Consider the following 18,252-nt stretch of genomic DNA (forward strand, 5'->3'; position numbering starts at 1 on the left):
TCTGTAGGTGTATGCAATGCTTTGTATAACTGGATTCTGCACAAAACTCCACACACTTGTACACTGTCAGTGAAAACAGCTGCCTGTAAATAAAAGAAAAGCACATTGGGTGTAAGAGTGACAAAATATGCCAAAGGATAGGAGCTTCGATTGCAGCTGCGTGTCTCATAAGCTACTCTGCCACATTTGTAATCTTGGCCTTGCCTCAGTCGTCGAGGGAAGGACTGAGTCACTGACTCTAAATGTGTCCCTTCCCCTTCAGGAAACCTCTGACTGTTGTTTGCACATAGATTCAGGTGAATTTCAGGAATGGGACCCGCCCTCTCTTTATCTCTCCCACGTCCTTCTTCAATCCGAAATAGTACAAATATTGTTAATAACTCCTCATCATAAAATATATATCACAGGATCCCCCCCCTTGAGTAGAATGATAATAATGTCAAGTATTCAGAAACAAAACAAACATAAAAGTCAGACAATGTTGTGACAGGAACGGCTCTAATCATTGCAGGATTCCAGAAAGGCTGAGAAATGTCGGGGAGAGGAGCAGCTGCTGTGGGTACAGACGCCCACGCTAACAGTATTAAGGTTTGTTCAGAGAGATACCAAAGTGGGGTTCATGCAAATTTGATATCCCTCCCTCCAGCATCCTTCTTTCTCCCCTCCTCCTTCCCCTCTCTCATAGGTGGATACCTCTGAATCACCTCTTACTCAGTCATACCATTAATTTTGTGTGCCAAAATTCCAAAATCTTGCTTTTGCTCTCTGTCTGAACACACTGTCGCAGGCTCATTAGCTGGACAATAGTGAACCAAATTTAGCACCAACCATGAGTTTTCTTCTTGCTTTAAGAACCTGTGAGACAAAAAAGGCATTTATGCAAACACAACTGGCATGTAAGACGTGGCAGATCCAGTCTCCTGTTCAATATTAGGTCATAATATTGTTATTATTATGTCATTGGTTTGTGACTGTTATAGGCATATTTACTGCCGTCTGATCAGAAGGCACTCGTACTTGTTTGACAGGACATGATTTTCTTTTCCTCCTAATGTATTATTTTTGTATAAAATCGAAATCAATCTTAAATCATTATTTATACTTTGTGAGAAAATATTGGTATTTCAAGTAAAATGTGTTCCTTTTTTCAAACTGACCATGTGTTTGTCGTCATTTTGATTCACAGAGCTCAACAATGGTACATCTATCATTTATAATCATCCATCCACCCACACTGTAACCACCCTGCCCGTTACTGTGTTAAAACTGAGCTGTAAAAGAAATGCAGCGGAGTAAAAACGGCGTTTAAAGTAATATGAAATTTGAAATGGGTTTCTGCCCATTGAGATGAAAAAGTGTTTTAGTGTAAGTACTATCAGTTTATGATGCCAACAAAGATGTAGTCGTGTTGCAGCGTCATAAATCAGCCGCTTTGAAGTTCACAGATCTAAAGTGCACGTTACGCTTCCAGCAATAAGGTCGCTGAACCCTGTTGATAGCACAAATCATTTCAGACTTTACATCTTACTGACACTGAGCACACTCTAAAAAATGTAGTAGCATTACAGTTTTTGCTGAGACATCATATCATGGTTATTTAGGTCAGGATAGTATGATATATAAGTCAGTGCACTGCTTGAACTTTAATTTATTGTACAAGACGCTTCTATAGCTGTTACACTGCAGGGAGCATTTTGCTAGCATGCCTTGAGTTCACTTGTCCCGGACGGGAAAGAGCACAGCAAAGTTCAGGACGTTTACCTTTATCCTGGGATGGAATTGGACCCTTAAATAGTTTAATATGGATAAAAATAATGTGAATTACACTAGTACAAAAAGTAGTCTGTCATAATTTTATTTATTTTTTAAAAAAGTAAAACATTCATATATTCTGTATTCATCACATGCAAATATTTCCTGCCTTTTTGTTTTAATTTTGCTGATTGTGACTTATAACTCGTGAAAATCTGAAGTCCAGTATCTCCGATTATTTGACTATTTCATTTCGAGGTAATTACTACTCAAACAGTTTAAATACTGTGTATCTCTCACTTTAGCTGTGAACACACAGCCACACTCCTCTTTTCAAATGAAATTCAATTTTGCATTTCATTTGGAAATCAAGGCCCTGGAGTCTGGAGGAAGCGTGGGGAGGTGTTTGAGGTCCAGCCTGAGGTTTCTGCCATCTGTGCTGATTTGGTGTGTCATATCTTTGGTGTGTCCTAAGGCAATGCAGCCATCTACCACGACGTTTTAGAGCACGTAATGCTTCGATCCACTCAAAAGGTTTGTGGAGATGATCATTTCTTTTTGCTGCAGAACTTACCACCTGCCTTCAGTGTCAAAACTCCTACCTCGCCTGATGCTTTGGCCCTCACACAGACTCTCTGCCAGTGTTAGGGTCGCTACTCAAAAAAAGTAATGTATTACATATTACTTCTTACTTTTCTCAATGGTAATGCAGTATGTTACTTAATTACTCACTAAAGAAAGTAACTTGTTTACTGCTCATTACTTAACTTTCTCATATATTGAGCTGAAATGTATCGTCACAAAATTACCATTTAACAATACAAAGCTACAGGCTACAGTCTCACACAACAACACAAATCCCCATCCTAGTGAGGACACACATAGGCTCTTTTTTTTAGTTTTTATGTATCAATACAAAACCATCAACACAAAGCAAAGATGAAAACCAGACCAGAGAGGCTGTGCTGCAATGCTGCAAGCCTGACTGCTTATCAACGCTTTCGTTACCTGTTGAAAATCAGCGTCTGGCTGCTGTGCTGGAATCAAGACAACGCTCGGCTTTAACATCATTGTGGTTTCTTGGCTAGCTAGCATGCTGTCTGTGCAGGTGCTTCCTGAAAGCCAAAGTTGTGTTAGCAGTATAAAGCAGTTGTTTCTGTCCTGGATGCATTTTACACTTTACCATTGCGCTCTTGTCCTTTCATGCAATATCAACATGAGTAATGTTTATACCTCCTCAAAACCTTTAGATCACTCCACCATTTTCTTCCACCCTGCACACAAACTGAAACCAGCTGATTGTAGTGCAAGCATGAGAGAAGGAAGAAAAGCACATTTGATGTTTTTTTTTAGCCTTTTGTTGTTTTTTTCATGAAGCATGTGTTTCACATTGGGGTTTTTCATCTATAAATTAGTTTTTTTATTAACTGACCTGGTCATTTAAGGGCCATTTTTGCTTCATCGTTATAAAGTGGCACATTTTAAATTCAACTCTTTAGCAAGTGATAAAGTCACCACAACTGTCTTGTTCAAAAACCCACCATCTTGTGATTCATTTCACGAACTGTGCTTTGAGTCCCTGTGTTGACCTGCAGCCTGTATCGAGGAGCCCTGCTGGGGAAACCCTTGTAATCCACTGTTGTCTCTCCATTTGGTTTTCAATAAGACCTTTGATTCACAGATCCAGGAAGCCTCTATAGATCTGACCATGTCTTTTTTTTATTCTTTTCTCCAAAAGCTACTGAAATACCAGAAGGTGCATTTGCATCTGTTAGAGACTGAAATACAACACTAAAGTCTCTAAACATTTAAGTCAAACTCAATTCATTTGCAGGCGCTTGAATGACTGTTAGAAATGCACCAACTGATCGTATGACTACAAAGATAATTTATATTTGTTCGCTAATTAGTGGTATTTTATTGGTGCACTGATTAGGCTCATTAGCCTATGTGGTTTGCTGTAGGGTTATCGACTACGTCATCCTGACCTGATCCTTTGTCAGCTGTCTGTAAAATAGTCAGAAAAACTTCTTATTTTTAGTGCTGCGTTATGATTCTCCAAACATTTCAGCATGAACCAAATTTAAAAATTCCAGGTTACATTAATAATTAAAAAGTCATTAAAAAGTATTAAGACTACCAGTTCTCCCACTACTACTTTGTACTACTAGTGGTAGGAGTAGTATTAACATTACACAAATCTGTTTTCCTCATATTTGTTATTTCATGTACTGAGAGAGTGAGGAACAATGCATAAAGTTCACTGTAAGAAACATCTGCACAATATTGCGATTATAATTTACAGGCAACTGAATATGAAACCAGAAACTGGAAAAATAAATGCTTCCATAATTATTGACAGGTGCAGTATTACCTCCATATTGTTCCCTACATGCTTAGCCAGAACCCCAGTTGCTTCCCACTGTACTTGTGCATATGCCTTCACAGTGATTTATATATATCGGACACTGACTATTACAAGCCTTTGAGTGCTTACTCACTATTTTACATTTAAAACTCAAGTCAGAAGGTCTCCTCCATCATTTCATAGACTCAACCACAGGTAAGCTTTTCTTACTTTACTCCCATGTTCCTTGCCTACTTACATTCTCCAAAAAAGTAGTGGGAAGTCATTCTTCAATCTATTTTATTGTTTATCACTTGTAGATTTGATGAACATATTTAGTTTTTTAACCTTTTTTATTTGTGTCCATGTTACCAGTTTACACAACTGCACACAAGAGATTTTTGATCTCAAGAGTTATATATTATGTTGATGGTTTTAATAAGCATAAATAAATAAAAAATCTAACTATTCATGTCAAATTAAAACTAATTATCTGTCTATGCCCATGTGTTTGTACGATGGCACTCTTCCAGAGGATTCACAATAAATGTGTATTTATTTCCGGGTCATTCCATCTCAAATCAAAATCGGCCTTCAGCTTTGCCAAAGTTTGGTCACATATAATGATTTCTGTAAAATTTTAGCTTTATATGTCAAATAGATTTCAAAATATATGTAAACATATAAATTTTAAAATGTTCCATCGACCTACTTTCGGGGCCTTCAGGCGATGAGGCGATGTTTGAACACAAATATCTTAACTATCAAAGATGAAAGCCTACAGCCTACATCTGCCCATCATATTGAAAAATGTTTGAATATTGACTTGTGGAAATATGAAAAAGAAATCCAGCACTCCTGCAAAGTCCATATTTGAGCACACACTAATAAAAAACTTAATATTGGATGGGAGAGGTCCATCATAATCTTCCTAGCTTTAGTCTTGCACCGCTTGGTGTAGATGGACAGCAGGTCAGGAAGCTCTGATTGAATGATGCGTTCGGCCGAGCGTACCACTCTTTGCAGATCTCTTTGCACCAAACCAGGTGCAGATGTTTCCCGTCAGGATGCTCTCGATGGTGCAGGAGTAAAAGTTCTTGAGCACCTTCAGTGGCAGATGGAAGTCTCTAAGTCTTCTGAGGAAGAAGAGACGCTGACGGGCTTTCTTAAGTGGGAACAATTTCTGAATGATATAGAGCTGAATTTCACAATGCTGCAAAATAAAGCATGTAGAATACTTTTTAACTTTTTAACAAGAAAACTCTATTTTCATTCGATTTTCATCATTGAACAGAAAATGCCCTTAAAATCTGGTCATTTGAGATGTAATGACTCTTACTCCTTATTTACTCTTGGTAAGGTGGCTTAACATGGCTCGTTTTTAAAGAACTACCGCTCAACCGTTCAGTTGAAAAACAAAAACCACATAATGGAAACAAAGTCAGCATATACATAATGCTAAAATTAAGATACAGTTAAGAAGATTCTCCATTAGAAATTTAAAATGACTGTGATGCTGCGATGGAAGCTGACCGCAGACTGAGTGTGGCAGAGGACTCGAGAGGTCACCACAAGAAGCGAGTAGACACACTGGGATCAGAGGACTCGCACAAAGAGACAGAAAGTGGAAGCCGCAGAGTGAATGCAGCCGTGTGTTTAGCAGCGCCACAAGAAAGGATGCTACATCAACTCCAGCTGAGGCCCGAGGGGTTAATGGATAAGGCTACCCAGCAGGGGTCAAGGGTCAGGAGGCCACTCTGCACCAGGGCTAATTGGTCACTGCGACCAGAGTTTACGCCAACTTTTCTACGGAGAAATACATACACATGTATGGAGCTGCTCTGACAGGAGTCTTCCATCAAAAGCTGTGATCAAGAAGGCCTCTGTTGTGCTGCAGCACAGTCATGGAGATCAGCCAGTAACAATCGGCAGCCTTCACCGTACATCGACACCAGTACCACCTACGGTGACAGCTAGACCGGACTAATGACAAGATAGGTGGCTTTTGATCTGAGTCATTTATTCATCAGCTTTCTTCTGATCATGGATTTGTTTCATTTTATCGCCACCAAACGTCAGAACACATACAAAATCTTTATTAGCTGTGTTCAAGAAGCCAAGGTTTCAAAACATTTGTTGAAAACAAACTTTGAGTTAAAGAAAATGATTTAGAAAATGACAATAAAACTAAATAAAGCAGTTCATATTTAATTCTGACTTACATTTTGGCTTTTTTGCAATTATACATCCTTCTACTCCAAACAGAGTTTCATACTTTGTTAAACAAAGGTGACCCGAGTTATGTTGTAAATTGAACCCATTATTCCCAAATGACAATGAAAAAATATCATCTGTTCAAGACGATACTTACAGTTTTCAAATTTAACGCGGTCCAATTACTCCGAAACAGCTTGAAGAAATTAAAAATGTAATCCACACAAGAGCTCGGGTGTCAGAAGGTTAAAAGTAAATTAGAAAGATGGTTGGTGTTCTGTTACCATCCTTTTACATGTAAGAGGCATACAGAATATAAATAAATGTCTATTATTGCTGCAGCTCTGGGTTTACAGAGATGGCACAAATTCATTGTAACACAAATAACACAACAATGAGTGCAAACATTACAAAAAAATGACAAAAATAAAAATTTTAACTTTGTACATTCATGCTACAACATTCATAAATTACCAACATTAACATACATTATAATACTTGAGAAATAAGAATAAAACTTGTCAAATTTTACAGAGGAGAAGTCAACTTTGCAGCTGAAGATCTGTTTAAATATGCATCGATGGCTTTTGTCTTTGAATTCTATCAAAAGTACAACTAATCAAATCATACAATGTTTTCAGTTCAGTAAAAAAATATGTGCAGAAACAGGTCTTTTAGTGTAATAATACAATAATATACTCTTGGATATTGTCACTGCATACTGCTTTTAATTTGAGTTACAGTAACAGCTGTGCGATATTTTATTAGCCTCTCATATTCTGGGAATGTTAAATCTTCATTTAGTATACAAAGCTGCTAAAAAAAACAACCTGAGTATCTCAGAAAGTGTATTTAAGTGCAGTGTTACATGTACTCAGTGGCACGGACTATGGCATGGAGGTGAGCAAGTGGTTTCAGTTAATAAAATGAAGCTTCTAAGCTGTTCAGGTGGAAGGATCGATTTACATTTAATAATAATGATCGTTTGTTGTTTTGAACCTCATCCAGCTACAGCCACCTGCTGCAGGAACTCAAGAGAACAAAAAAAACCAAAAACATATAACGAGTATATATAAGTACTGAACTAAACATCGGGGCCACGCTTGTTGTTTCAGCCCAGGAGTGCAAGCCTGTTTTCTCCCAGTTTCCCTCTATTTGCATCTGAAAATCTGTGAGAATCCCTGGTTCAGAGGAATCCTGACAGATTGATGTTGTCATGCTGATGCTGTCACTGTCTTGATGCTGGACGGGTTAATGATTTATGGGGAATTGTGGGATTCCTTGAATGAGTCCCGGGTTAATGTTCACCTTTCTCGGCAGATCTCTGGGTGTGGGGGACTGCTCACATCCAGTCCAGATCCAACTGTCGAGGGGACTGACTGAGTGGCCGGCCTCCAGCTAAACCCGGCACACAGCAGGGAGGAAGACCATGCTCGGCGACTGAGAAGAAGAGGAGGAGGAGGCTAATGAGGCCTGATCAAGCTCAGCAATGGGTCACAACAGAGACAATGAGAGCAGAACAAAAAAAAATCCAAGCAGTTATAAAAAGCTCAAAGAAAAAACAACAACAACATGCTTTTCTCATTGTGTAAGGTGTGCAAGCTTCATGCATGACAAAGAACATTGTGGCCCACGCAACATGCACTGACATGCACAAGTAGGAGGTATCTTATGTCCACAACACAGAAGTTTAAATATTTCATGTTTTATTCACCAAGTTAATCATTTGTATTTTCTCTAACTGTAATCAAACAATGAACATGTTAAACAATCAGGAGTAAAATGATGATTTTAGTCCATTACAGGACCGGCTAAAAGCATCACCAATAGACTCTCTGCACATGTGACAGCGCTTCATTAAAGTCATTTTGAATCTGAAGTCAGTTTTAGACTCAATATGCTCACAAAAGTATTGTGTCGTTTAATAATAATGTATGCGATCTATAATTATAATTACAGGCAACATCAGTGGTCCCTCTCATGGTCTGGGGTTTGTCATAGTTTCCATCAATGACTTCTGCTAAAAATGCTAAAAAGCATTTACAAATATTGTTTCATTTCCTTTTTTGCTGAGTTTATATGTTTCCTTCAAATAATTAACGTGTCTTTTGTACAGTAAAAATATTTCCCAAAGTAGGGCAGTGGGTGGAGTTTTATATGCACTGAGGCTGAATATCTTGAATGAAATAACTGCTTGTTTTAATGTATCTATCTGATAAACTTAGTACTTTTTTCATTTTTACATTTCAGGCAGACAAAAAAAGTTTTTTTTTTACTCAAGTTAAAGCTCCTAATGTATATAAATGAACTATTTTACAATCATGTCAATTTTGTTTACACAACACAACTTAAACTCTTCCTATTATCTATAAAAGGACCTCCCCGGGACATGACCTTGATGTCTTCAGCAGTAGTTGGTCATGTGTAAAGACACAGCGTCTCTGTATTCCATCCTGCTTCCTTTCTTTACTTTATGTTGGCCTGAAAGTACAAAAAACTAAACAAAACAAATAGATCCTGAACATAGTGGAATCAGCCTCTTTAATATCGTCCAGGTACATATATGACCTCCGTTTCCTCAGTGAAAAAAGTATCATAAATTTAACAAAAGCTTACATTAATGCCACTAATAAACTCAATAAAACACTGAAAGCTTTCCTTTTCTTTCTTGTTAGTCAATCGGGATCCAAAAATGTGGTCATGTCCCCCTCTGTCATGTATATGCTCTGTGAACAGAGCTAAGGTATAAGGCTGGGAGCAGACCAGGTGATGGATAGCAGCAGGGCTTGTTGTCCTCTGCTTTACATGACTCTCATTAAGCTGTAAATCTTTCACAACAACACCCACTGAGACAATGCCACACAGGCTTCTCCTTGCTGCTCCACCTTGCCCTCGGCGTAACAATGAAACTGAATCACTTTGTCAGGACACACAATTGCCTCAGTGTTTCAGACAGCCAGTAAAAACGTTGGACAACACATCAGTGTGTGAATGTGGGTCTTTGGTGAATCATAACAGGCAATCATAATTATTCAACATCTCGATGGTATCTGAGATAGTCACCTGATGACACATATGAAAATACAATGTAGCAAGCTGATGTAGAAAAATTGGGAATTTTGTACAGTTATGTACCATTACTTGTGAAAACAGATGCATACTATAAATGTCTTATCAGCAAGCTGTACATGTTTACAGTGTAATTTGAAACAAAGTCGAGAAAGATACGAAATTTAATTCAGAGTACATGCAGTTAGATTTTAATGTCAAAAAACAAAAATAAAGAAAAAAGGTAAAACGACGGGAACAAAGTAGGAACACTAAACAAAGTATGATGCTATGATACTGTAAAGCTAATACGTAACACTGCTATTTGTTTTTGTAGATTATATACGCTGTAAAATTACAAGCTACAGTACTTTACTGTAATTGAACAAATTACTTACAGTAACTAAGGGCTGTGTGAGGTATAGACTGTAAGATAATCCAAAAAACAAACAAACAACCCTCTCAAATTTATATCTAAAAAATTATACAGTGCTTGCTGATAATCTCAAAAAATATTTGGGCCAGGCACCTCCATAAAAACAGAGACTGCTGTCACCTCCCCTCACCTATGGGCAGCTTTGCTCGCTCTTACTCGGAAAATCAGACACAGCCTTCGTGGGTGATAAGAATAAGTAGGTATACCTGTCCTACTAAACTGTACCACAGATAAAGAATCACGTGCAGCTAACTGGCACAGGATCATATTTGCACACGTGACTACTTTCTCGTTTTTATTAAATTCTGAGATCTGGAATATGAACTTTATTTTTGTCATTTTCGAGCTTTAGAAATTGCAGGTATTAAAGTTGAAGTATTTTCCTCCAACATGCAGTTTAATGATCACAGCAGCTCACAGGTTTGTTTCTGTATGACAGCTTGTGGGGATAGGTTAATTGATTAATCCAAATTGCCACTAGGTGTGAATGTGAGTGTGAATGGTTGTCTGTCGGCCCTGCGACAGACTGGCGACCTGTCCAGGGTGTACCCTGCCTCTCGCCCTATGACAGCTGGGATAGGCTCCAGCGCCCCCCGCGACCCTGAAAAGGATAAGCGGAAGCGAATGGATGGATGGATGGAGGTTTTGTTTATGTGCCTTTGCATGTTCAGGTTCTCGCCTTAACAAAACCTCGACAAAGCTACACACTGACACCTGCTGGCAGAAAGTTTGTATTGCAACAACCAATATTAAAGATGGGAATTTGTTGCCCTGCATTAGTCCTCGCAGGTCGGCCTTTCGCTCCGTTCGTTTTGACCATCACAAAGGCGTTTTTATTTTATTTTATTTATTTATTTTTAGCATACACAAATAAGCCAACTGGGGTGATTCTAGGATCAGAGCTTTGGGGGTAAACTTTACTTGTCGCGATGAAACTTCTTTTCTGTCTCTGTCAGTCCCTGTCCTTAAATGTCTCCAGTTGTCCCGAGTTCTCTCTGACTGTCTCCTTGGTGCATTTACACCCCTGTTCCTCCCTGTCCCCGTCGTCTGTTGTCTTTGTCTCCGTTATCAGTCATCATAATTTTACCATCTCTGTGCAAGTCTGCAAATTTCTTTATTAAATTATAAGATTCTTAAATTCATCAAGTCTCTCTGTGCCTGGGTCCTCGTCACAAAACACATCACTGTTTTGTACGTTTTAACACAATTTAATCCCCACATTTGTGAAAGAAAAGCAAAACACTTTTTTGAAAAGTCTGTAACAAAACCATCAAATCTGATAAAGGTTATTTAAATGCTACAATAGACTACTACTGTCAGGGTTCCTGGGTCGTTGACCCAGTGTTTTCCGTTTTGTCATCTTCAGTTTATTTTCACATCTGTTTTCTGTGCCAGCATACCGCCTGCGTATTGTGTTCCAGTTATTCCCACGTATCATTAGTCAGATTATGTTCAGCTGTGTACTCACCGGTCTTTCATTATCATCCTCACCAGTCTGTTAAGCCCTCTGTTTCTATTCGTTCACGGTCGTGTCATTGATGTTACGTTGTCCTTCCCGTGTGTTCCCTCAGTTCAGTCAGCCGTTCAGTTGTCTAGCCAGTCAGTGTCTGTTCACCCACTCCCTATAATAAACCTTCACCTACCTGCCAGTCCTGCGTTTGGGTTCCTTCTTCCTCGCCTCCACACAACGCCTGACAACTACTGCAAAAGAAGAATGGATTGGAATAAAACAAATACATATCTAACCTAAAGTGCGGTTTTGGAAAACATTTAAAGCTGCTGTACAGAATCTTTGAAACAAGCTAGCTTAAAACATTTTTAGAAGATAAACAGGGAACTCTGCTTCCCCTTACAGCTCCTCACTCCACCAGGGCTCTGTTTGGCACTTTCTGATAGTGTGCAAATGTGATGCACGTACTGTAGTGCAGTCATACAGACAACTAGATGGTCCAAAAGTGGGCCTACCTATTACTGGCTGAGGTTTTAGTAGAGTTGTGGCTGAACCACATAAAAATATATAATTAATTTTAATCTCCCCAATCAATGATAATGTTATGTTGGAATGTTGTTAAAGAGGGTCAAAAATGTTTCAACCTGTGTTGCAGATTCTGTATAGCAGATGAAAAAAATACATTAATATGAAAAAAAAAATACTATTAAGATAACTAATAATAAAGTCCTCACTCAGTGTACTTTCAACCAAAAGGCAAATAACCAAACCATCTAATAAAAGATATAGATATTGAAAGAAATATTGAAACACTGATCCACATTGATTGATGGATCATTTGATCTTACACTTTTTTTTTTACCTGAATCTGGCTCCTTTTTTGTGAAAAACTTCCTTATATCCATTACGAACTTGGCTGTCTCTCTGTGCACACACACACACACCAGGAGTTAATGGGCATCCAGTCAGTGCAAGACAATATAATTTCCCCATATTAGACAATACAAATCCTCGCAATAGCACACCTGTCGGGAATTAACATTACAGTCTTTAAAAAAAACACATCATGTTGTTTTAAAAAAAGATCAATTTTCCTTGACATTGCTAACAAAGTTAATCAAAAACTAGTAACTTAACTGTTAGCTTCAGTCATTTGGAGAAAGAGAGCATCCAGGTTACTGAAGACATTGAAAAAAAGTGAATTATTATTAATTATGTATTATCTCAGCATTTTGTCTTTCTTAGAAGTAGCGCCAAGATATTACTACCGAAATAATAAGTTGAAATTTCACTGGTGGAAACAAACTGTGGAATATGAAGACTTAAGGTTAAAGGTAAAATGTGTGGACCTGTGGTGGGGGTGGGGTAATTCAGGAAAAAACAACAACAAATAAGCCAACAAAACTAAAAATTAGCCCTGCTATGAGCCGGCAGGTGTGCCTGACAGACTGAACTCAGGGCACCGAACGTCCCACAACACAGTCCTAAGTAGTGACGTCGTCTTCCTCTTAGTGACTGCTGTTATCAAGATGGCGCTGCGGCCAGGATCTGGGGGAGGTGGCAGGTATTTTAGCCATTTTAAACTGACTCATTTCAGGGGAAGTAATTTGTGCGTGAAACATTCACCCCCGACAGTCGCGGGGCTTCACATTTAGCCACGAGGACGCCCTCAAATATCGCGATAAAGGCTGGCTTAGTTTGTCGGAGCAGGGAGATGAGATGAGATGGCTCGTAGTCAGGTGCCACAGCTAACGTTAGCTGGCTCCTTCTGCCTTTACCTGTCCATGTTCAGAGTGGACCAGACTAACTCCACGGTGTGGTCATATTAACAGATTTCACGCTTAAGTTATTCTGTGGTAGTCATAGTGTCCATTGCTCTCGGTCTCTGGTGATATAACGCGATACTTGCTAGATGAATCTCTTGTAGCATTGCTAGGCAGGCCTGTGGGTGGCTGGTAGGGACACATATTAACACTTTCTCAGAATTATGTTTTCTATTATTAGGGATTTAGTATGGTGTTGGCTATTTACGAAGATAAAGCATTAGGACGTGAAGATTTGTGGGGAAGGGGTTGATTTAGTTAAGTTTTTGTCCCTGTAACACACCAAGCAGCAGAGACTCTAAGCCCTTCTTCAAGAGTCAGATTGCTCTAATAACTCTCTGCTGAATTACATAATCAGCCCTGTCGTACATGCATATTCCAGTAAGTAGCTGTAAATGGTGAGGAGATGTTCAGGTGTCTTATTAAAGCAGTGTGATGATGGTCTGCAGAGGAGATGAAAAGGCCAGCCTCATGATTTTTTCATAACACGAGCTCCAGCACCCTGAATAATAAATATACTCTGGCTACAAGGCTAGCCAGGTGATACTGATCTGACAGGTGAAACCAAAGCCCTCAAGACTGTCTGTGCCATTCTTTCACTGTGGCTGGTAAAACCTCTAATGTATACTCTGGTAGATTTGGGCTATATTTATATGTTCAAAAAATGTGTCATTTATGAGATGGGCCATGCTTAACTTTGACTTTGGAAATCCTTTTTTTTTTTTTTTTTTTTTAAAAGTATCTACTTCCATGGTACAGTGTGACTTTTTTTTATAATCAGTGGTCCCATTTGGTAAAAAACAATCTTGGAAACTTCAATCTTGGAAATCTTGGAAACTGAGTAGCTGCAAGAAATGACAACGTGGGTATGATAAAAGTAAAATGTACCTGAATGCTAAAGTGCAAAGCCAGGAGGTGAAGCCTGTTTGAGAATTCCAGCAACCTTTTGTAGTTTGTAGTAGGGCTGTTCGATATAACGATATATATCGGATGACAAAACGTCTATGGTTTCATTTTACGCTATCGTTTGTTTCGTGGTGTCGCAAAATAAACTGTTTACAGCAATATTTTTTCACCGTTTTGATGGTCACTGTAGTGGCTATATTAATTTCTTTAATTTCTCTCTTTCTCTTATATTTAATATAACCACACTACAGGCGGACAAGCACCTGTTTTTATGCGTTGTGGTTAGCAACAAGACGGTAACACCATCGCGTATCCGCTTGTTTATGTACCACATAAACCTTTCACAATAAAGCTCAAGATCCTGTTGAGACTTTTCAAAATAAACTGAATCGCGTGAAAGAGCAGATTATTAACGGATGAGAAGTAAAAACAGAGCCGCCAGGTGCTAAAAAATAAACCTTAGACTCAAACGTTAGAACAGGCTTTTCCCCGCAGCATGCCGTGTAATAAATACTCACAAAGAAAACGGCGGCCTTTACAACTTATGTCTAAAAATGTATCGTTTCATGCATCGGTTAAAACACTGGACTCCAGCTACATGACGCGCAGCTGGAAACACTTCCCGCAAGTCGAGCTGCCCGAGATTCACAGAATTTACAGAAAATGTTATATTTTTGCGATTTATGTCGTTATCGGACGATAGAATTCTTATATCGGGATATGAGATTTTGGTCATATCGCACAGCCCTAGTTTGTAGGCTCCATGCAGATCCTCTGTTTTCAACAAGGCATGTGATTAAATACTTTATGAATGTCAGATGATATCCTGTGCAGAAACCATACTTTTTACACCAGCTATTTAGAATATTTCTTCTTCTCTCAGCTGCTCCCTTTAGGGGTTGCCACAGCAGATCACCTACCTCGATCTCAGTCTCACTCTACCCTTCTCTTCTGACACACCAACCCTCTGCATGCCCTTCTTCACTACATTTGTGAACATCCTCTGAGGTCTTTTTCATTTCCACCTGCCTGGCAGCTCCATATTCAACATCCTTTGTCTTTTTTATCCACTATCCCCCCCCTGCACATGTTCAAGCCTCTCTAAATTTGTTTCCAAACTGGGCAACTCACGATGTTCCTGTATATGAGAGAGAAAATGATTAGTGCTTGCTTTTCAGAGTGCTTTCGGTTACTTTTAGTGATGCATTAGTTGTAAAATTCTGGGCCGATACCAATGACATTTTTCCTGCTCTGTTTATTCCCTCTGTTATATCAAGAAGAAAAAGAAATCTTCATTATACATGGATATCTAAAGTTTTTTTTTAAAAGGGGCTTTCAGCTCTGAAATACAAATAATGACATTAAAATCAATACAACTGATAAATCAGTAAATAAGATAACATTTTCTGAGTTCAGTGGTGGATCCGTTGGCTAATATATCAGCCAAATGTCAATCAGTTGGCTGATAACACCTAATAACAGCCGTCCGATAGATTCATTGGCTCCAGCCATGGCGACTTTTTCCTACATAATAGCATCTATGGAAGCAACAGCATTAGCAGCGAATGAGGAAAAAGTGCATTCGTAAGGCAGAAAATTGAGAATTTCTAGCATGTTTCTTTGGGTAAATAACAAAGCCCTAAATAATCAGTTGTTTGTACGTAAATGCTTTAGATCTTTATGTAGCAGAAGTGGCAGGTCTATTAAAAGTAAGCTTTTCCTTTTTATAGGAGTGATTTTAAGTTTGCTCTCTGTTCCTCTATGAGAGCAAATAATTTTAACAGTAACGACTCTGGCTAAAAACTCTGAAACTGTCCCTTCTGTCCCCAAGCATTTAAAGCAGTTTGATAAGCTATTAGATGAATCCAGACCTTTTACAAGGCTCAGGCCTGCCTGGTGTCCACAGCTGCTGTCGCCGCTTATCTCCCTCTATGTTAATCCACTCGGCCATGACCTCTGATTTGCTGAAGGATGGCAGACAGTAGTGCCGTCATGCTCAAAAAGCTTTTTAAGCTGCAAATCTTCCAGTGAGCAGATGCGAGAATCTGAAACCCTCTGGTACTTGTCATATTACAACAGTATCCTGTGAGGGGAAACGCTGGCTTCTTGCTTTGAGTTTAAATGTTTTTAGATGAGCAGAGAAAAGAGGACCACTCATCAGCACCAAGAGTGCCCATAAATTCACATTAGTGTGAATTAAATGTGACAGACTCAGGAGGACTTGAACAAATAGCTGTTGTGACTATGTCCCAAATCATAAATGTACAGTACTATGTTGAAGTTGAGCTGCAGCAGGGCTGTAATTTCATGTACTACCATTAGGTAACACAAGATGGCACAGTGATTCAATTGAACCTTTTGTTTAAGCAGGCAAGTTATTAAAGCACATCCATTTTAACAATGGAAGCCTGCAAAAGGCAAAACCTCTTGGAGAAACGGCTAACCCACACACCCACTGGTAAAACGGTGCCACCCGGTAGAGAAAGCTTTAGGTAAATTCTGCAGAGGGTAATTACAAAAAGTACCTTTAACCCTTAAAATAACAGATAATTTTGGCTCTTTGAAGTAAGCCCATGCAGACACAACATTTCCATGTTATCACATTGGACACTTCAGAGTTCCTCTTGCATTGGGAAAACTCAAAATTTCAAGGATTGTAATTGACCAGTTTTCTAAAGTGGGGTTTAAATTACTCAAACGAAAACAACTTGTGTTTTTTACAAGGACAGAAACACGAGGAAAATTCATAGACCTTAACTAAGGTAACAGGGACTCCAGTTGTGTCTGTGTGCGTACTCCCTCCCCAGAGGCCCGTTTTGTGTTGGAGAAAACCTATAACTCCAGCGGACATGTAGCACCACCTGATGAATATATATGGTTTGCTCTCTGCCAGCTCCTGAGGGAAATATGTGGTTCTTAAGCTGCTAAATGCTCCACTGGGTTTGCTGGCTAGTTACTAATTGTGTTTCAGATACAAGGAAATATGAGGGTTCTCCGGCTGGTTAGACAGTGCTAGTGAATGAAGATATTTGGAAATAGTAATGACTCTGTGAATAATGATAATAACGAATAACGGACAGGGTTAATCGATAAAGAATAGTTGCAGTCGTCGTGTTTACAAGCCTGCATTATGAGCCAGTGCCTGCTTTCTGTGACAGTGATCTCTCTGCTTCCCTTCTGTCAGCACAGTTGTCTCAGTTCTAAAGTTACCAGTATTATATTGTGATGATCACATTAAACTGGGAATCGTTGGAAGCAGAGGCCCGGCTGGCTCCGTCTTCTGTTTGTTTCTGCATCAACGCTTCCAGTCTGTGAGTTGTAGTAAGTTATTTGACAAATAGCCGAAGGCCTGTGTGGGTTGGCTCCGGCGAGGGAGAGACTTGGCCGACTCGTAGAAAGACTTCCTCTGATTATTTCTTAAAGGCCTGTTTCTCAGCACAGCGACAAGAGTCCAAGTCGCCTGCAGAAACTCGCCCAGCCATCTACCCTCTTGTTTATCTGGCGTGAACGTTGCTCCAAAGGATCTGAGGGGTTCTTTGTGAATAAGCCTCAGCTGCTTCGAGTCTGTAGAACAAAACTGCGTCTGCTTGTTGATGTCACTGTCATCAGCAACACACTTTTATCGCATCCGTGTTTAATTTTACCTGTCGGCTTACGGGAGTGTGTTACTGTCATCTGAAGAATTACAGCAACAGGATTCAGATTTGACGCAAGGAGGAAGGCATTTTCAAGTTGTTTTGAGGAGGTTGCAGTTTTACTTTTTTATATTTTTGGTTCTGTTTTGTCATCTCAAATGAGATCAGTATAAAATGGAATAAAATTAAACTGAAGGACCACATGAAACTGAAAAAATGGACTGATTTGTACAGCTCACAGCCTCTCAATCTCATTTATTGTCAAGCAAACATGGCGTCACATCTAATTTCACTTATCTCTTCCACGTCAGTTGTGTTATTATAACGGCTGTTGATTTTAAATGGTATTGTTGCAGCTAAGTGACAACGAGTCATCTGCTGCTATAAATGTTCAGCAGGGGACCGGGGAATAAAAAGGCCACATAAATGAAGGCTGTTTTTAACTTCAGCCTCAGTTTGAATCTCATAATCTGTGTTTTTCTTCTTTATTTCTTTAGTTTTATGTATCCTGTTGGAGGAGGCTTGGGACCGCCGCAAGGTGAGTCATTTCGCAGTGAATATTACCGCTCTTTCCCTCCAAACTGTTTGTGTAAATATATTCAGCTGAGGAGATGGCACACAAATGTGTTTTGTGTGAATTT

General features: G+C 39.1%; 1 protein-coding gene across 14 annotated transcripts in view; it reads left to right on the top strand.

Moving 5' to 3' along the window:
* Positions 1-12,748: 12,748 nt before the first annotated feature.
* The window catches only part of synrg (synergin, gamma), a 42,561-nt gene continuing 37,057 nt past the window's right edge, over positions 12,749-18,252 (top strand). For 11 of the 14 annotated variants that reach the window (XM_085380801.1, XM_085380804.1, XM_085380805.1 and 8 more), the window contains exons 1-2: positions 12,749-12,811; positions 18,109-18,149. In XM_085380801.1, the coding sequence (XP_085236927.1) occupies positions 12,777-12,811; positions 18,109-18,149 (76 nt within the window). In that variant the 5' untranslated portion in view covers positions 12,749-12,776. The remainder of the gene's footprint in view (positions 12,812-18,108; positions 18,150-18,252) is intronic. The other 3 variants (XM_085380806.1, XM_085380807.1, XM_085380808.1) reach the window with 1 other exon arrangement.

This window comes from Rhamphochromis longiceps, linkage group LG14 (assembly GCF_057381845.1).
Source record: "Rhamphochromis longiceps isolate RC_006_pf linkage group LG14, R_longiceps_female_GT1.1, whole genome shotgun sequence".
Lineage (NCBI taxonomy): Eukaryota > Metazoa > Chordata > Actinopteri > Cichliformes > Cichlidae > Rhamphochromis > Rhamphochromis longiceps.